Below are 21,672 nucleotides of genomic sequence, written 5' to 3' on the forward strand. Positions count from 1 at the left end.
AAAATTCATTTACTTGATTTAATTCTCTGTGGGCCTTAGAAGCCCACCCGTTGGTAATAGCAAGGAAAGATTTACGAGGTTGAGTCTCTCGTTTCAAATTCTTACCATGAAACGAATTTTGGCATTGTTGCCTTCAGACATATTGTTATGAAGCGGACCATTGTTATTTTCAGTGTTTCTGCTGCTGTTGAACCAGCAACATGAGTAGACATCGTTTACGTGATAGTTCCATTGAAAGAGTGCTAGAAGAAGTTTTGAACGAATCAGATTTAGAGGAAAGTGAAGTGGATGATGATGTGGAAGAAATCAGAACTGATTCATCGTCTGAGAATGAAGATGAGGTTGAAGCCAATCCACCAGATGATAATGATACGGAATGTGATAAATTCATTGCAAAAAGTGGACGAGAGTATATTACGAAGCCATCTCGACAATATCGGTGTTCTGTACAAAAAATAGTGCGAGAAAGAATGGGGCTAGGACAACAAGGAAGAATTGCGTCTCCGAAAGAGGCTATAGAGCTCTTTTTTACACCTCAAATTATGAATCTAATAAAACTACACTCAAATGAAGAGGCTTCTTGACTAGGTATTCAGCACACAGATGAAGATGAGTTATTTTGTTATATAGGACTCTTGCTAATCATGGGTTCAAATCATGACAATAAGATACCTGTCCAAGATTTATGGTCTTTGCTTCAGGGCCGACAAGTGTACTATGGATCAATGAGTCGGACCCGATTTTTCGAATTGACTAAAATATGGAGGTTTAATGATAAGAACACAAGAGAAATTCGTCGCCAGACTGACAAGTTTGCTCCAATGAGGGAAATTTTTGAAAGCTTCAATTCTTCACTTCCATTGTATTTCATTCCTGGTCTACATACAACAGTGGGTGAGATGTTGTCTTTGTTCCGTGGTTGCTGTCCATTCAAGGTGTTTCTAAAAGAAAAACCTGGAAAATACGGCATTCTAATTCGAATGCTGTCTGATTCTGAGACTAGATATGTGATCAGCATGGACATCTATACAGGCAAGTCAGGAAATACACAGCATTCAAATGGACCGATGGAAATTGTAAAGAGACTAATAAAACCTATTGAAAAATCAGGCCGTAATGTTACCACAGATCGGTACTATACTTCAGTGGAGCTTGCTGAGACTCTGTGGAATGATTTTCAACTCACACTTGTTGGCACCCTACAGTCTAACAGACGACACATACCTGAAGAGCTGAAGACTACAACTGGCCGCAGTTTACACTCTTCCATCTTTGCTTATACTGACCCTCAGACACAGAGGCCACCAGTTACTCTTGCATCAACGCTAGTCCGCGAGAAGCCAAAACGACTGCTGTTGATGCTTTCAACTTATCACTCAGAAGGGGTGTTGAATGAAGACTCAAAAAAGACTAACATAAATCTTTTTTATAATTCTACAAAGGGAGGCGTGGACACCATAGACCAGATGGCAAGACACTACAGCACAAAGAGAGGAACAAGAAGATGGCCTTTGTCCCTCTTCTACACACTCATTGACATAGCAGCAATAAATGCATATTCACTCTTCCTTCTCAACTTTCCGAATTGGAAAAAGAATTTGCTAAACCGCAGAAGAGTTTTTATCACTAACTTAGGTCTCGAACTAATAAGATCTCAAGTAGATGAACGGGCACAAAATTTGTATGGACTTCAGAAGCCAGTAATAATGGCAATGGAAAGCATCACACAACGGAAGCTCAGCTGCTCTGTAGAACCATCATCCTCAACAGCAGAACCAGGAACACGTGGACGGTGACACCTATGCTGCCAAGAAGCTGCATCTAAAAAGATCAAGTACAACAAGCTGGGAAAGTCAACTGTTACCTGCTCTCAGTGCCACAAACACGTCTGTGGGAAACACTGCAGGAAGACAGTGTTGTGTGAAAAATGTGTTGCAGAATGAGACAGTAAATTTTGTTTGCTTCATGTAGTGTATCGAATTAAAAAAGTCGTTTTTATAAGAAAACACTATTTTGAAACATTATTCCAAAAAATATATAAACTGAATCTCGTGATTTGTTCATTTTATTCCTATTATAATAACATCTTTTATTATCCAGTATACAAAAACAATGTCTAAGCATTTTGAATTGTTATTAGAGGTATCAGAAGTAAATAAACTTGATTTATGATAAAATAAATTGTGGTATTCTTTATGGGCCTTTGAGGCCCCCCCGTTGGTATTACATGTAACAAAAAATACGTTGGTAATGCTAGGGTTAAGCTTGGCAGCCCCCTTGGTGCTATTCACAAGGAGTAGGCAGTGGGTCTCTCTCTCTCTCTCTCTCTCTCTCTCTCTCTCTCTCTCTCTCTCTCTCTCTCTCTCTCTCTCTCTCTCTCTCTCTCCCCCCCCCCCCTCTCCCCCCCCCTGTCATCATCAAACACAAAGTTGACACACACACACACACACACACACACACACACACACACACACACACAGTACGTACATTTAGTATTACAAATACTGTAATGGAGCATGTTGTAAATAATTACACAAAAATGGGTTCAGGAGTGCCATTCTCCATTCCATGTGGGCTCTTACAGGGGAACCTCCCCATCACACCCTCCTCAGATTTAGTTATAAGTTGACACAGTGGATAGGCCTTGAAAAACTGAACACAGATCAATCGAGAAAACAGGAATAAGTTGTGTGGAACTATGAAAAAAATAAGCAAAACATACAAATTGAGTAGTCCATGCAAGGACAATATGAGCTCAGGGGCACTGTGGTCCCGTGGTTAGTGTGAGCAGCTGCGGAACAAGAGGTCCTTGGTTCAAGTCTTCCCTCAAGTGAAAAGTTTTATTTTCAGACAATTATCAAAGTTCAGGCACTCACACATAATCAACTTCACTCTCCAAAATTCCAGGACATTTTCAGATTTGCTTGGACATATGCAGGATTTGACGGTCTACACACGGAAAAATTTGAAAACGTTAAAAACATATGTTTTGACAGAGCACAGGGAAAACTGTGCGACTGTGAAACTGTTGCATTCATTTGTTGCAGTTTATGTGACAAACTCTTATGTTCTCATCACTTTTTTGGGAGTGATTATCACATCCACAAGAAGACCTAGAAGAGTCTTTTTACCCATTCGCCAAGTGTACAAGTTAGGTGGGTCGACAACATATTCCTATCATGTGACGCACATGCCGTCACCAGTGTCGTATAGAATATATCAGACGTGTTTCCCTGTGGAGGAATTGGTTGACCTATGACCTTGCGATCAAATGTTTTCGGTTCCCATGGGAGAGGCACGTCCTTTCATCTATTAATCGCACGGTTTTGCGGTGCGGTCGCAAAACACAGGCACTAAACTTATTACAGTGAACAGAGACGTCAATAAACGAACGGACAGATCATAACTTCGCGAAAATAAAGAAAGTAAACTTTTCACTCGAGGGAAGACTTGGACCAAGGACCTCTCGTTCCGCAGCTGCTCACGCTAACCACGGGACCACGGCGCTCCTGAGCTCACATTGTCCTTGATGTTGCCTATCTTGCCCATGGACTACTCAGTTTGTATATTTTGCTTATTTTTTTTGATAGTTCCACACAACTTCTTCCTGTTTTCTCGATTGATCTGTGTTCAGTTTTTCAAGGCCTATCCACTGTGCCAACTTATAACTAAATGTGAGGGGGGTGCGATGGGGAGCTTCCCTTGTTAGTACCCAGCAGGGCTAGTGACAATGCAGGCAACATATTGTTTGCTATTGTGACAAAATAAAACACCTACAGCCGTCCTTATGATTTTATTTTACTTCGTTGTAACCAGTTTCAACACTTCAATGCATTCAGGCTGTTGTTGATGCAGTACGGGTTGATATGATCCCTATATATATCACATTAGTCACCAGCATTACTGGATACGCACATAATGTGTCAGCACTCCAACCATCAACTGCCAACTGCCAGTCGGGTGTTAGTAGTTGGAGTGCTGACACATTATGTGCGTATCCAGTAATGCTGGTGACTAATGTGATATATATAGGGATCATATTAACCTGTACCGCATCAACAACACCCTGAAGATAAACACAGTGAAACATTGAAACTGGTTGCAACGAAATAAAATAAAATCACAAGAAAAATATCCTGTTCTTGCAGGATATTTTTCCAGTTACAGCAATGTCAGAGATTCGATGTTTTATCAGATTCCTGATATTTATGGTACACTCGTGAAATGTTCATATGGGAAAATCCCCACATCATCACTGCCTCAAAGATGCTGTGTCCCATAGCTCGTGTGCCGACTATAACACCACTTTCAAACTGACTTAAATCTTGATAACCTGCCATTGTAGCAGCAGTAACCTATCTAACAACAACGCCAGACACTTGTCTTATATAGGCGTTGCCGACTGCAGCACCATGTTCTGCCTGTTTACATATCTATGTACGTGAATACGCATGCATATACCATTTTCTTTGGCACTTCAATGTAGATATGTAACACATTGCCAATCAGGATGCTAAGAAATTGGTGTGTGTGTGTGTGTGTGTGTGTGTGTGTGTGTGTGTGTGTGTGTCAGGGTAGTGTGGCTATGTTGCTGATAACAGAGAAGCTTGCGTGGTGGTGTGTGGGTGTCACAGCATGAGCCCATATAAGTCTGCAGTCAGTGCTGTTGGAGGTACAATGATTGATTATCTCAGATGCTGTTCCTGCATTACTCTGCCTAAGGAATGGGTCTTAATTTCTTGTTGCATTTCTTTGCAAAGGCTAGATGCTGGTTTACACAACAGTGGAGTGTATTAGTGCCTCCTAGAATTACGTGCTAGTTTCTTATCCTACATATCTGGTTTGGTCTCATTTATTTGTCAGAGTTCCACTGAGTTTCCTAGTTAACAATATACCAGTTTGTTATTTAAAGCACCTGGACTATGAGTTCGAGAGGCCTACTTCCTAACTGGGAATTAGTGTCTGTCAGCTCTATCCCTGATCTGCTTGCGGGGTGCTGTGGACGTGATAATTTGCCCTAAATTTGTGCCCAAACTCAGTGTACCCAGTATTATTTCCTATCAACATCAAGGATTGAAAGTAGGCAAAGTTGAATAGTATCTTGGGTGTTATTGTGAACAATGTTGTAATAATTAAGCATCTGCAAGAAATGGTGAATATATGCCTTCCATGAGAGATTCCCATCCAACTTCAGTCTAAGTTGCCTTCTTCTTCACTAATTGGTCTAAAAATTTCAAATAGAATTATTATTCTAAAAGTAAAAGTAAAAGTAAGTGTGTGTGTGTGTGTGTGTGTGTGTGTGTGTGTGTGTGTGTGTGTGTGTGTGTGTAATTACATGCCAACTTATTAGCTGTGAACCAAGACTTGCTTCTTTCTTCTTTTCTCTGAGCATGATTTGCTATATTATTCAGTTGTATAGAAATCTATATTCTTCAAATACTTAGCAGTTGCCTACAGTAAAGCAATATCATTTGCTGTGTTGGGGTACTGAAGATAGCTTTTGATTGTGCTGTATGCCTTATGCCTTAGCAGAATCATACTTTATTGTATGTGAGATGTGGGATTTTGATGCCTTATGCTATCCACATTAGTTCACTGTCAGTAATGGGATCATGTTTCTTGTACCTGATTAGAAAACAGATTTTGTAAGATGTAATAACTTTATTTCAATACATTGTATATGTTGCTCAATCCTTGTGCATCATGCTTCTCTTATCACCTGTTGTTCAGCAAAAGTTGAATAAATATTTGTACTTCAAGTGAGTTACTGATTATAAATTTTCTGCATATATGCATACTCCTTAGATCTGTCTTAATACCACACAACATCAAGACCAGTTTCTCAGTGTCTGATATCCCATTAGGAAGTGCTCTCTAACAATTCTGTCCCCTAATGAGACATCAATGAAAGACTTCTAATCACATGTAGTAAACATATTACAATAATTTTTGGTTCCTTTTAATTGTTCTAGTTGGGGGCACAACACTGATAATGTAACACTGCTTATAGCAAATTTTTAGTCTGTCTGCCCTTCAGATAAATGTTTACAGTCAGTGGTCTTTGTTTGTTGAAGTTTACTCAGGTCTGGTTAATATCTTGGTGAAATTTGTTGATCAGCAGTCTGCTGTTGAAGTACAACAAGCATTGTTACATGTGTTTTGAGATTCTACTGTAACTAAATTGGAAAGACTAGATATGTTCAATCCCACAGTGACAAGTCTTCGTTGGCCTCACTAATAACTGTGTGAATGACAGCAGATCTGTCTGATTTATGAAGATATAGTGTATCAGGAAAACGTCAGTATGTGGTGAGATGACATGTGAATAATTTTAGCTTGTGCTACATGATAATGGCAAGTTTTCTGTAATTTTTGCTCAGATTACATCTGGGAGCCAGGGTAATTTTACAAAGACCTTGGCAATTTCCTTACCTAATGTTCTATTATGTAAGTGATCTATTTGAATTGCATCAGTAAAGAGTATAGATACATAAACCTTAGGGAAGTGGAAGGTATGATCAGATTCAGTGCCGAGGACAGTGAAATGACAGCAGTTTATTACAACAGCTGTAAGTTGTTTTACATATGTTGTGTGTAGCATACCTATTTTTTTCAGCATCATTGGATAGAAATGTCTCGTCAGTGATAAATTTCCACTTGTTGAATGGTTTCATTTAAATGTGAAACCATGTTACAGAAACGTATTGTATCATTTCACTATGTCTTCAATGGGAGTTTTTAAAACATCAGTGCTTCATGGTGTAGTAGTAAAGATTGATGAATATTCCTTCCATAAAGGATGACGACATGAGAGTTGCAACTGATGATGTTACATGTACAGGGTGGGCAAATAAAAGTGGCCCGGACAAGAGTTCAAGGTTACAAAGAAACACAGCAGAGGAAAGGAAATACAGTACTATCCTGACCATAGTAGATGTTGAAAGTGACAACATTCATCACTTTGCACTTTTGGGCCCTTGTCAGCAAGTTGCTCAAGGCAGATCGAAGCTGGAATTGCTGCAGTCTCATCCGAAATGTTCTGCTGCAGTTCTTGAAGAGTGTGACTGTTGTTGCAATTCACCTTAGACTTGAAGGCTTCCCACACAAAGTAATTGCACACTGATAGATCAAGTGACCTGGCTGTCCTGCTAGGACTGCGACCAGACTGACATCTGCTAACAAACCTATTAGACGTGAAGGCTGTGTAAATGTCCTCCAAGGTTCAGCTACCAGTGGTTTCAAAATGTTGGCAATGTAATGCACCAAAGTCAGTGTCTGATGCAAGAAGGTGTTACCAATAATGCAGTGTGCCTATGCTGCACACCAAACTCCAAACTTCTGATCATGCAATGGTGTTTCGTGGAAGTTACGCGGATTCTCTGCTGCCCAGAAACTGTGATTCAGTGATTTGACATAATCACTCAGGTGAAACCAGGCTTCATCAGACACAAAGAACAGATCTATGTCCAAGCCATTCATTGTTATCTCAGTGAACATCCACTCAAAAAACTGGAAGTGCTGAGGAGCATCTGCTCGTTTTAATTGAACAACAGACACATCATAGAGTGCACGTGCAGGTCCACCTGAAGTATTCATCTGCATGATCGATGTGATATTCCGGTCTCTTGCGACAGGCATCAGGTTGATTTTGTAGGACTCTGACACATTTTGTGGTGAACTGCAGCCACATTTTCTGGTGTGTGGGCACATTTTCGAATGTTTTTTTGACTTGTTCAAAACAGATCCTGCCTGATGCCATTTTCAGACTAAATATTGTGTAGCACTCTTTGCTGGCAGTTTGACACCATTAAACTTCTCAGCAAACAAATGACCACATAACTTTCCACAACAAACACCCGCTGCTCTGCTGTGAGTACCATCGTCCCCTTTGCACTGCTCCACTCACACACACACAGCCCCCACTAAGCTCTGAATCAGTATGGATTACGTGGCGGGTGTACATGTGGTATGCCCGTCAAGGGGTGTGGTTATATGAATACATTCACATCCAATCATATCCACTCGTTGAGGCCAGCATTAAAAAATTTTGTCTCATTACTCCAGATTGATGACAAATTAGTGGAAGTGTTCTTGCAATTTTCAGTACTTCAGATGGTGAAACTTACTATAGCTACATGGTAATGTTCCAAACTAGTCTCGTTTATTAAAGGCAACTACTTAAAGGCAGGAAGAGAAAGCTGACTTCAACCAGAAGTGAATAGCAGGGAAATATAAAGTCTAGATCAGAATATTTATCACAAGGGTATGCTAGTGACAAATGGTGGTGCCATATTTATTGCTATAAAGAACCCTATAATATCTAGTGACATTCCAAATAAGAGAGATTCTGGGTTACGGTAAGCATCAGTGGTGAGTCAAGCTTGATAATCTGACGTTGTTTTTTAGACTGTCTGCTTCATGAGTTGTAGTGGAAGAACACTTCACATAAAACTTAAAAGAATAACACTTGTGAATTACCTACTCATGCTGTTGTAATAAGGCAAGATATTGACTTATCAGAGAGAGAGAGAGAGAGAGAGAGAGAGAGAGAGAGAGAGAGAGAGAAAGTCGCACGATTAAAAAAGGTGCGAGGAACAGTGATGTGCGAAAGATTTCGTGAACATCTTTTCTGAGAGATACTTCAAGTAGTTAGGGAGCTGACTCATTAGAGCATCATATGATATCCTAGTAACAGTTCAAAAATTTTAAAATCAGTTAATGCAGAGAAGGGAATTGGTGATTATAATCAATAATCACACCAGTGACTACAAGTATTGAAAGGAATACTAAGAGTGATACGAAAAATTATTGCTTAGTAAGTGTGGCAGGAAGTTGATTTCAGGTTGTTTGAAGAGTCAACACCATTCATCGCTGGATAGGTTTTTCAAAAATTTTGTACAATATGCTTTAGAAATCTATATACTGGTAAAGATTGTGAGGGTTGGAAGAGAGTCACTGTTGTCCATTAGCTGTATTAGAAAGTTGCTACAGAAGAAGGGGGAACTTTATCACATATTTAAGTGAAGTCAAACATTCATCAACAAACAAAAGCTCAGATAAGTCGAAATGAACATATGAAGCGTTTAGTGATTTCAAAAATAAACTTTTGTTAACAGCAGTTGTAAACAACCCAAGAATGATTTTGTCATACATGTTGTTGTTGTTGTTGTTGTGGTCTTTGGTCCAGAGACTGGTTTGATGCAGCTCTCCATGCTGCTCTATCCTGTGCAAGCTTCATCATCTCCCAGTACCTACTGCGACCTACATCCTTCTGAATCTGCTTAGTGTATTCATCTATTGGTCTCCCTCTATGATTTTTACCCCCCACCCTGCCCTCCAATGCTAAATTTGTGATCCCTTGAGGCCTCTGAACATGTCCTACCAACCGGTCCCTTCTTCTTGTCAAGTTGTGCCACAAACTCCTCTTCTCCCCTATTCTATTCAATACCTCCTCATTAGTTATGTGATCTACCCATCTAATCTTCAGCATTCTTCTGTAGCACCACATTTCGAAAGCTTCTATTCTCTTCTTGTCCAAACTATTTATCGTCCATGTTTCACTTCCATACATGGCTACACTCCATACAAATACTTTCAGAAACGACTTCCTGACACTTAAATCTACACTCGATGTTAACAAATTTCTCTTCTTTAGGAACGCTTTCCTTGCCATTTCCAGTCTACATTTTATATCCTCTCTACTTCGACCATCATCAGCTATTTTGCTCCCCAAATAGCAAAACTCCTTTACTACTTTAAGTGTCCCATTTCCTAATTTAATTCCCTCAGCATCACCTGATTTAATTCGACTACATTCCATTATCCTTGTTTTACTTTTGTTGATGTTCATCTTATACCCTCCTTTGAAGACACTGTCCATTCCGTTCAACTGCTCTTCCAAGTCCTTTGCTGTCTTTGACAGAATTATAATGTCATCAGCAAACCTCAAAGTTTTTATTTCTTTGCCATGGATTTTAATTCCTACTTCAAATTTTTCTTTTGTTTCTTCATGCCCCTCGACTCTTATAACTGCCATCTGGCTTCTGTACAAATTGTAAATAGCCTTTCACTCCTTGTATTTTACTCCTGCCACCTGCAGAATTTGAAAGAGAGTATTCCAGTCAACATTGTTAAAAGCTTTCTCTAAGTCTACAAATGCTAGAAACGTAGGTTTGCCTTTCCTTAATCTAAGATAAGTCGCAGGCTCAGCATTGCTTCACGTGTTCCATCATTTCTACAGAATCCAAACTGATCTTTCCTAAGGTCGGCTTCTACCAGTTTTTTTATCCATCTGTAAAGAATTCATGTTGGTATTTTGCAGCCGTGACTTATTAAACTGATAGTTCAGTAGTTTTTACATCTGTCAACACCTGCTTCCTTTGGGATTGGAATTATTATATTCTTCATGAAGTCTGAGGGTATTTCGCCTGTCTCATACATCTTGCTCACCAGATGGTAGTTTTATCAGGGCTGGCTCTCCCAAGGCTATCAGTAGTTTTAATGGAATGTTGTCTACTCCTGGGGTCTTGTTTCAACTTAGCTCTTTCAGTGCTTTCAAACTCTTCACACAGTATCATACCTCCCATTTCATCTTCATCTATGTCCTCTTCCATTTCCATAATATTGTCCTCAAGTACATCACCCTTGTATAGACCCTCTATATACTACTTCCACCTTTCTGCTTTACCTTCTTTGTTTACAAGGGAACCTCCCCATCGCACCCCTCTCAGATTTAGTTATAAATTGACACAGTGGATAGGCCTTGAAAAACTGAACACAAATCAATCGAGAAAACAGGAAGAAGTTGTGTGGAATTATGAAAAAATAAACAAAATATACAAACTGAGTAGTCCAAGTGTAACATATCCAACATCGAGGACTATGTAACACGAAGAGCGCCGTGGTCCCGTGGTTAGAGTGAGCAACTGCGAAACGAGAGGTCCTTGGTTCGAGTCCTCCCTCGAGCAAAAATTTTACTTACTTTATTTTCACAAAGTTACGATCTGACCGTTCATTCATTGACGTCTCTGTTCACTGTAATAAGTTTAGTGTCTGTGTTTTGCGACCGCACCACAAAACCGTGCGATTAGTAGACGAAAGGACGTGCCTCTCCAATAGGAACCGAAAACATTTGATCGCAAATTCATACGTCAACCGATTCCTCCACAGGAAAACACGTCTGAAATATTCTATACGACACTGTTGACGGCATGTGCGTCACATTACAGGAATATGTTGTCGACCCACCTAACTTGCACACTTGGCGAATGGGTAAAAGGATTCTTCTACCTTGCCCGATTTAGGTGTTCTTGTGGATGTGATAATCACTCCCAAAAAAGTGATGAAAACATTGAGTTTGTCGCATAAACGGCAACAAATGACTGCAACAGTTTCACAGTCGCACAGTTTTCCCTGTGCTCTGTCAAAACAAACGTTTTTAACGTTTTCAAGTTTTTCCGTGTGTAGACCGTCAAATCCTGCATGTGTCCAAGCAAATCTGAACATGTCCTGGAATTTTGGAGAGCAAATTTGATCATGTCTGAGTGCATAAACTTTGATAATTGTCTGAAAATAAAAAATTTAAACTTTTCACTCGAGGGAGGGTTGAACCAGGGACCTTCCGTTCCGTAGCTGCTCACGGTAACCACGGGACCACGGTGCTCGTCAGTGAACAGGTACCTTAATGTGACATATCTTGCACACGGACTACTCAGTTTGTATATTTTGCTTATTTTTTTCATGGTTCCATACAACTTTTTCCTGTTTTCTCGATTGATCTGTGTTCAGTTTTTCATGGCCTATCCCTGTGCCAACTTATAACTAAATCTGAGGGGGGTGCGATGGGGAGGTTCCCTTGTTAGAACTGGGTTTCCATCTGAGCTCTTGATATTCATACAAGTGGTTCTCTTTTCTCCAAAGGTCTCTTTAATTTTCCTGCAGGCAGTATCTATCTTACCCCTAGTGAGATAAGCCTCTACATCCTTACATTTGTCCTCTAGCCATGCCTGCTTAGCCATTTTGCACTTTCTGTTGATCTAATTTTTGAGACATTCGTATTCCTTTTTGCCTGCTTCATTTACTGCATTTTTATATTTTCTCCTTTCATCAATTAAATTCAATATTTCTTCTGTTACCCTAGGATTTCTACCAGCCCTCGTCTTTTTACCTGCTTGATCCTCTGCTGCCTTCACTATTTCATCTCTCAAAGCTACCCATTCTTCTTCTACTGTATTTCTTTGCCCCATTCTTGTCAGTCATTCCCTAATGCTCTCTCTGTGACACTCTACAACCTCTTGTTCTTTCAGTTTATTCAGGTCCCATCTTCTTAAATTCCCACTCGTTTTGCAGTTTCTTCAGTTTTAATCTACAGTTCATAACCAATAGATTGTGGTCAGAGGCCATATCTGCCTCTGGAAATGTCTTAAGATTTAAAACCTGGTTCCTAAATCTCTGTCTCACTATTATATAATCTGTCTGAAACCTTCCAGTGTCTACAGACCTCTTCCACGTCATACATAGAGTTCATTAATCAATGAAAATCATCACATCAGTCACTCATTGATCTTACTGGCTTGGAAATGGAAGATGTCAGACATTGTTGAGATAGTTAGTTTGATCCCCCAAAACACATGAAGATCATCATTCAGGTCCTCTACTTAGTGATTGCATGAACATGAAAGTGACCGATATTGAGATGACTGTTTACGGAATAGAGAAGTACTTAAAACTACACAACAGAAGAAAGGCAATAGGATCTGGAAGGATGTTTGTATGATTATAAGCAGAATATAGGAAATAACGTGCTGTCTTTCTAGCAGCAGTTCATTGTAGGTCACTGAAGCAACAAGTGTTCCAAGAAAATGGAAAAAGGTGCAAGTAATTCCTATTGCAAAGAAGTATTGTCAATCTCATTTTCATAGTTGTAGACACATGTTGCTGATGTCATTGTGTTATGGAATTATGGAACACATTGCAGGCTTGCTTATTATGACCTTTTTGGAAAATGAAAATCTCCTCTGTACAAATCACTAAGGATTCTGCAAAGAGAGATACTGTGAAGTTCCACAGGGTAGTAGACAATTGCACCAGGTGTATCAAACAAGGTTTATTGTTCAGTTTCACATCCTGGTTCTTTGACACTCTCTCTTCAGGACTTGATAAGCCAAACATTTTCTGTCCATTGATCTTCAACACTTTGTACTGGAAGATTAGGTGTGGTGCAGTTTATCACCCTCACCACACAGCCTACACTTAGGGGCTTCTTTATTTACACCCTCTGTGCGTAGGTGTTCCTTGAAGTTCCCAGGGCCTGTCATCAGTCCTACCATACGTTTAGTCTGTCTCCTGTTTGAGCACAGGGTTACAGAACTTCTCTGAAAACATGGCTTTGGAATCGTTAGCTTGTCATGTTTTTGTTTTTGGGTCATAGTCCAGTATCCTTAGTGATGGTTAGGACAGGTTCCAGTCCAATAAATGGAATGATCACACCTGTCCTAGCCGGCGTATCAACTTGCTCATTGCCACTGCTTCCTTAGTGATCAGGGACCCACAGCAGGTTTACCCTGTTGTTGTCCCCTAGTCTCACAAAGGCTTTGTGGCATTTTGCAATGCTCATTGATTTCATTGCGGAGGCTAATAGAGATTTCAGAGCTGTTTGATTGTAGGAATGTAGATGCTACGCTCTTTGTAGCACCTACGCAAATTCTCCTCTGCACACAGCTTGATGGTGGATATTTTGACCTGGAATACTGTGGCCATCTTCCGTAGCAAGACTGCTCTCTTTGGTCTAGGTTGTACACCATAAATCCCAACCCCAGCACGTTCATGTATTTTCGACCCATCTGTAACCCAGACTATTTCTCCTGCACCGTGTCATGATTCATTCTTCCACTGCTCCCTACTTCAGATTGTTACGCTGAAAGATTTATTGAAACTGCTGGAAGTTACTGGATGATCAGATGGCATTTTCTCAACTGTTCCTGTATTTATCACACCATTGTTCCCAGTTTTTAGTCTGTATGCGCCTGCCGCTGCCTTCATTATAACTCAAAAGTGTAATGGGAGCATGTCCAGCATGGTCCCCATCCCAGCAGTGGGTGTGCTGCTAATTCTGTCTGTCAGGGCTAATCAGGGCAGTCTCTACACCTTGCCAAGATCCTTAGCAGCCATCTTCTGTCCTACTTTGTTCCACCATGCTGTCAGACCATGAATTATCATATATCTTATTTCAGTGTTGTAGATCCAGTACATACTTCTGGGATTTAGACATCACTTTTTTCCACAGGCTATTATAGTGCTCATAAGAGTACCTTTCATCTTGGAACATATATTCCTTATGTGACAGGTCCATGATAGTTTTGCATCCAGGGTTATCCCTAGGTTCTTCACTACCCTCACTACAGGTAGAGTTTCATCAAGAAGCTTAAGATTCCAGTAACTGTACTGAATATGCTTCCTTGAGAATGGCATTGTAATAGTTTTTGTGAGACTGACCCTTAGATGTTAGTTCCTGCACCAGTTTTGCAGTAGAGTTCGGTGCACATTGTGCCATTGTTCTAAGAGTATTAGCAAATTTGTCAAGTATTACTATGACCAAGTCATTTGTGTATCCTTGGCAAAAGTAGCCTCCAATATTTAGCTCTTCAATAAGTTCATTTACCACCAGGTTCCGAAGCAGTAGGGACAAAACCCCTCCTTGCAGACACCCTCTGGTCATCATTGTTTATTCATCATGGTTGCTTGTACCTGTCTTCTGCTGAATGTGGTCTTAATCCACATACAGATGAAGGTCTCAGTACCATGTTCTTCTGCATTTCTAATCATGGATTCGAAGATCACATTGCTAAATGCCAATTGGATACCCTGGAAGATGCAGAGAGCACTTTCTTTAAATTGTAGTGCTTTTTCCACTTTCCCAGTAAGTTGGTGGAATGCTGTTTCAAATGATTTGCTTGGTTGATATGCATGTTAGTTGACATGTAGAGAAACCTCAGTTAATCTCCTTTTCTGAATATGCATATTGACGTGTTTTTCTCATATCTTTAAAAGGAAGGAGGACAGACTGATCAGTCTGGAATGAAAACAACCCTCATTGTCCTACTAGAACTAGGAATAATTCTTGCCACTAGGGTAACCCTAATCAGCGTGCACAGGAGCCTAATTAAACTCTCTCCAGCTTGTTGCAGCAGAGCTGGAAAAATTCTCTCTGGGTCTGGTGACTTAAATGGTTGAAATGCATCACACCTTGGTGTGGGTATCTGGGGAATTGGGGAAAGACTATGGGATTGGATATGGGAGAGGCAATGCATTGTGGGGCACTCTTTGTCTGGTTCATCCACTGAGGCCCATCTGGCATGGGAGACCCTGCCAGTAGCTGTGCTATTGCTGGTGTAGCCCTCAGTGTCCTCGGGATACACAAGCCTCTCCACCAACACAGACAGTGCTTCTACGACATGGTGTACCTTGGAGAGGTCCATACTGTCGCTTAGTGAAGAAAATAAGAGCTTACAGAATATCAGACTAGCTTTGAGATTGGATTCTAACTTCCTAGCAAATAGAAACCAGGATGTGTTTCTTAATGGGGTGAATTGTCAGATAAAAAAATAACTTCAGGGTGTGATATCGGGCCATTATTGTTCAGCGAATGTTCGAAGAAGAGTTAGGCAACATGTTTCTTACTCCCACATATGAGAGGTCGTCATTAAGCTTCAATTTTCACATAAAAAATAGTTACATTATTATTATTATTATTATTATTATTATTGTATTTGCAGGTACAGGTGTTTAGTTTTTGGTACATATTGAAATTCTCAGTCCACAGTGCCAAAGAGGAACTAACTAAACTGTAATCAGACTATAGAAAACTTAAGTGAGGTGTAATTCTTATTTTGAATGAGTATTATTAGAATTAGGCAAGTATTTGACATCTGAGAACATAAAAACGGGAAGGTGGACTGCCAATAAAATCTGTTTCTCTTGTATTCTATTTCGTGCAAAGTGACTGCGTAGATAAATAATATTTTTGAGTAAGTGTCAGTAAAATTTGAAAATGAGGTATATTAATGTTCATGAGTCATTCCACATAATTATGCGACATCAACTGGTTTACAAAAGTGATACACTTTCTTAATGAAAACATAACCACATACATACATGCAATGTAGCACAACTTCGTTGCAGGCGTATAAGCACTGACATGGAGGTGTCTTTCCAACATGTATGTGGTAAATGCAGAAATGTGAACTATGGCAACGTTATTCGGGCAAGATGTCTGTCAAAAACAGCCATTGCGGATGGTGAACCAAGGACTGCTGCTGCTGCTGCTTCATAACAATGCACATCCCCATATTGCAAATGTCATAATGCAGAAGCTATGCCAAATGTAGTGGGAGACACTCAGGCACCCACTCTATAGTTCTGATCTCTCCCCATGGTGACTGTTGTGCCTTCAGTCCCTTATAAAAGACCTTGAAGGGTCAACGATTCCTGTTATATGGGTATGTGCAGCATGCAGTTACAGCCTTCTTCACACAGCAAGATACAGTGTTTTACCAGATGGGTATTTTTAACCTGGTGTGTTGTTAGGGTGACTGCTTCAATGCTCACAATGATTTTGCCCAATTGACATATCGATTCTGGACTGTACGGCCTTCGAACATAAACTTTTTGATCACACCTCGCAGTAATAATTTTCTACCAAAACTTTGAGAACTTTTTTGAATATATTTGTTTACCTCTCTCAAGTTTGAAGAAAGTTTTTCTAGGACATGTGGTCCTGCATGTGATGCCTTTGATCTTTATTTCATGGGCTCGTGGAAGATGTTCCACTTTTTGTGTTATGGTTGTATTGTGTCTTGTTATCTTGAGTATCAGGAGCCTATTTGAATTTTGGCCAGCATAAGAGTTGGTATAGACATATGCTGGGTACTGTTAGTATTTTAAGAGCCTTAAATGCTGGCCTACATGATTATCATTCTTATTGCTCTTTTTTTTCTTTTCTTTTCTCTCTCTCTCTCTCTCTCTCTCTCTCTCTCTCTCTCTTTTTTTTTTTTTTTTTTTTTTTTTTTTTTTTTTTTTTTTTTTTTTAAGTGAATACTGTTTGGAGGTGTCTCCCCACAAAATTGTGCCCTAACATAGCATCAGGTGGATTAGTGCTTAGCAAGTATATCATTTTCATAATATTTGTGTCTTTTAGGTAGCCGAGTCTGTGCAGTACATATAGGCTTGAACTGAGTTTCCCATTTAGGTGTTCTGTGTGATTATCCCAATTTACATTTTCATCGGTTCTTATTCCAAGGAATTGTGTGTGTTTTGAGTATTCTACTATGAACTCATCTAGACAAATCTTGGTATCTTCATTGTGTTGTTTTTTTTTGTTTGAAATTTAGACAAAGTGTTTAGGGAGGAGCACTATATTGTGCACAAATCACACTGAAACTCCTTCACATCTGCTCATGCCATCTGAGAACCCGTAATGGAATCTGTGCAATATTCTGTGTCATTTCCACCATTGGTCCAAAACTAGTAGGAGCCAGACTAGGGTATTACTATGCTATGCTTAGGCTGTTGTTAACACTACAACACAAACGGCTGTGTTTGGAGTGGTTCTCTGACTGGAAAACATGGACTGCTGATGAATGGTGTCACATTATGTTCAGTGAGGAATCACGGTTCTGCATTAACCAGGATGACCATTGTGAGCAAGATTTCGGGGACATGGGTAGAGGTCCGATAATTACGTTGTATAGGAGAGGTAGAGTGGTGTTACTCGTGGTGCCATAGGGTGAAGTGCCTCAGGTCATAGCTGGTAATGATAGAGGGAACTCTTACAACACAGCAATAAGTCACGAATGTCCTGCATCCTCATGAGTTATCTCTCAGGTGACAGGACCATGGTGCCATTTTTCAACAGGATAAAGCTTGTCCACACATGACACTGTGTCTATGAACTGTTTGTGTGGTATTGAGCTACTCCTGAGGCCAGCAAGCTCCCCAGATCTATATCCAACCTGTGTGGGACAAGTTCTGACATCAACTCTATCCCATTGCCAGTATCTGAGATAATAAGAACTGATTACAACAGTTGTGGGCCAACTTGCCTCTGGAAAAGAATACAGCCACTTTGACACCGTTGCCAAATGAAACAAGGTGTTCATCGAGGACAGAGAGGGTGCAATGCTATATTGATAAGTGGGCTCATGTTGCCAAATTCTTTGTAAATGTGACTCAATTTTGTAATTACTGAAATAACATCACATACTCTCTCAAGCTACGAAATTTCATTTTGTTCCCTCCACCCCTTCTGGGTCATTCAAGTGAATGAAAAGGTGAGAAAACATTTTGAATTATTTCTAATTTGGCAGTTCTTATGACCAAACTAATTACTAATGTACATGTACTCTAAGACCAATCAGTGAGTTGGCAGATGGGATTAATCAAATTGATGGAAATCTTAAATACATTGAAGTATTGATAGCTTTCTGATCACTGCCAGTGATAATTAGCAGACAGCACTGTCTTCTCTGCAACACATGGAATTAACAATTGCTAAAATGTTTAGTGTAATCAAGTTGTAAATCATCTTATTTATTGACATGTTAGAAACTTTAAACACTGTGCGCTGCTACAATTCTTCCTCTTATTAAATTTTTAATTTGTTACACAGCAATTTGACTACAACTATTAATTTATGTAGTAATATTGCATGATATTTCTGAAGCATCCTTTTTTCTGTTTCAGTCTTATAGGTGGCTCAGATTATAAGCTGATATACCGACATTATGCGACGTTGTATTTTGTATTTTGTGTAGATTCATCTGAGTCAGAGCTTGGGATTTTAGATCTGATCCAAGTCTTTGTGGAAACACTGGATAAGTGTTTTGAAAATGTTTGTGAACTTGATCTTATTTTTCATGTTGATAAGGTAAGTACAGTTTATGTTAATTCTTTGTTGTGGTTTTGAAATAGACCTCCATGTAATTCTGAAATTGCCTTCTTTTTTATCTAGGTTCATTACATATTGAATGAACTTGTTATGGGCGGCATGGTATTAGAGACCAATATGACTGAAATTTTAACGAGGATTGAGGAGCAGAACAAACTAGAAAAACAGGAGGTGGGTATTCATTTTTACTTGATGCATTGACTGAAAACAGTAATCAATGTAATTTTACTTTCTTAGAAAATACAGGGCAGATAAGTCATGTGAAGTTTATGAAATTAGGACTGCATGCGAAATGAGGTAAATATTTCAAGTGTATGTTATAATTGCTGGGTATCCCAATCCTGTATTTGTACTGTTTGTAATAAAGAGAAAATTTTCCACATGACCAGGAACTAATCACACATGGATGAGCTGCTCTGAAATATTGTTGGTTTTGTTGAATGTGGCCTGTATATTTTAAGGAAAGCAGACATTGGTAATTTGCATAAGTGAAAGTTATTCTGTTCTTGTAGTGTAATGCTGCTTTACTTCAGTTACTGTCTACACTGTCTGTCAGATTATATATTTGTCACAGAACCCAGGATTTATTGTTAGTGACCTACTTTTTAGTGAATGTAAAGGAGACCACTCACTGGATGTAGAAGTGTTGTCATATACAATCACAAAAAAAAAGTGAAAACTTTGCAAGTTTTGGACAAAATCTTTAATTACCTAGAGATACATACATACATACATACATACATACATACATACACACCTCACACATACAAGTTGTTACATTGCGCCGGCTGCCCACATGCCCCTCTACCTTCCCTGCCCCCTCCCCTCCCCATTTTAATCATGTTGATTATTTGTCGCATTTCATTACCGTTTTCGGTGTTTTGTTAGACACTAGTACAAGAACAATAAATAAGATAACTTTGGTCATAATTTTCGTCATAGTTTTTAGTAAGTGAGATGGTGTAGTAATTGTCTTCATTACTGCCATTCGAGGGGGGTGGGGGCTGTTTAAAAATTAGATTTTGTATTATTTTCATAATTGATCAATTAGATTGATGTGTCCTGGTTAGAAAGTACTCCTTGAACCATCAAACATGTGGATAAACAATAACTTGTTAATAGTTCTTCCTTTGGAGGCTGTAATGAGGTAGTTAAACAACAGTGAAAATCAGATCAGGTTTTCAAAACATAATCATTAGTACCTTTTGTATATCTCAGACATGTTTGAACCCAATTGTGTGTGTGAGCCACTTCATTTAAATATGTGACATTTTATCAAAAAAAAAAAAATGTAGAAATTGGACACATTATGGCATAAGGCTAAACAATATTTTCTATGACTCACATTTCATTGAGATGTATAATAGTTTAAACGTACTCGGTTGGGACTGTCTTCCTTCTCCCCCCCCCCCCCCCCCCTTTTTTTTGTATTACAGCATATTGCTTGCAAATTTAATTTCTTGCTTTTTTTTTAAATTTGCCAAAACTTCCATTTTGTGTTTGTAATTAAAATTTGAATCTATGTAAGGTAAGAGACAGCTCAGACAAAAGATCATTGGTAGCTGTTGTGAGAGGCAGCTGATGGTTACTTCCTTATGTACGTGGTTTGTAAAAGGCTGTGGTGTTACAAAATGTAAACTTTTATTTTTGCCATTGGTTGTTTTCCACATTATTTTATGATGACATGAAACTTTTGTGCTTTTTCATCACATACTTGGAGGTTTTGTGGAGAAAAATCTTCGAATTATTTCAGTGTTTTTACATTCCAAAAGAGTGTTTGAACTGTGAGACTGGTCTTAAGTCTCATTTCATTGAGAGCTGTATACCCCCCCCCCCTCCCCCCTCTTTGTTATTAATGAAATGTTCTCAAGGGGCTCTCATTAGAATTTTATGTACTGCCATCTGTGATTGCCTGTTTGCAATGGTATGTATTCGTTAAAAATTTAAAAAAAGATATTTATGTCATTGTGTTGAATTCATGTGTGTAACATTACCACCTGAAAATGTGTTTATGTAATGTCTGAAACTTGAATATTTGTGTGTTAATGTCCTTGGGTTTTCTGTATGATGGTCATCTTTCACTCAAAACAACAATTGAAGAACCTGAGTCTGAGATGTTTCACTTTCTGCTATGATTCCAAATTTTTGTTGCAAATATGAAATAAAAGTTAGGGTAAACTGTTTGTAAAATTGGTGGCAGCAAATTGTTCTGGTTGTAGATGACCTGTAATCTCAGAGTCATTGGACATTCAGAATTAGTGTCTGAAAAACATTGTATTTCCTGATCAAAATTGAGAAAAATAAAAAAAAGGTCTTAAACTATACTTACTATACTATGTGTGATCTGGGCTTTGAAATCATTTTTGAAATATAATTTTGGAATGGGAAAGAACAACACTTTCATGGGTGACACAATTGCTTATAAACACATTTGAAATGCAAACAGAAGTACTAATAACGTTTTATAAATACTGACGTCTGAAACTGTATTCTTATCCAGCAAACATTGAATCTCCATAATGAATCAATATCATCTATAAATATAATAAAATTGTATCTGCCAGATGTCTGTACATAGGAAATATGTAAGAAAAATTAATATGAGGGGTCCTCATAACAGTAATAGAAACCAAAACAATTATTTTTAAAATTTTTGTCTGTCTATCCGTCCGTCTGTCTGTCTGTCTGTCTGTCTGTCCGTCCATCCGTCTGTCCATATGTTTGTATGT

At 39.0% G+C, this 21,672-nt stretch overlaps 1 protein-coding gene across 4 annotated transcripts in view; it reads left to right on the top strand.

The window, feature by feature from the left end:
- LOC126248550 (AP-3 complex subunit sigma-1) overlaps positions 1-21,672 on the top strand; it is a 110,351-nt gene that overhangs the window by 63,699 nt on the left and 24,980 nt on the right. For all 4 annotated transcript variants that reach the window (XR_007545505.1, XM_049949624.1, XM_049949627.1 and 1 more), the window contains exons 3-4: positions 18,739-18,922; positions 19,007-19,114. Coding sequence is in view for 3 of the 4 variants with exons in the window: in XM_049949624.1 (XP_049805581.1) it covers positions 18,739-18,922; positions 19,007-19,114 (292 nt within the window). In the remaining variant the exon portion in view is untranslated. The remainder of the gene's footprint in view (positions 1-18,738; positions 18,923-19,006; positions 19,115-21,672) is intronic.

Source organism: Schistocerca nitens, chromosome 3, assembly GCF_023898315.1.
Source record: "Schistocerca nitens isolate TAMUIC-IGC-003100 chromosome 3, iqSchNite1.1, whole genome shotgun sequence".
Lineage (NCBI taxonomy): Eukaryota > Metazoa > Arthropoda > Insecta > Orthoptera > Acrididae > Schistocerca > Schistocerca nitens.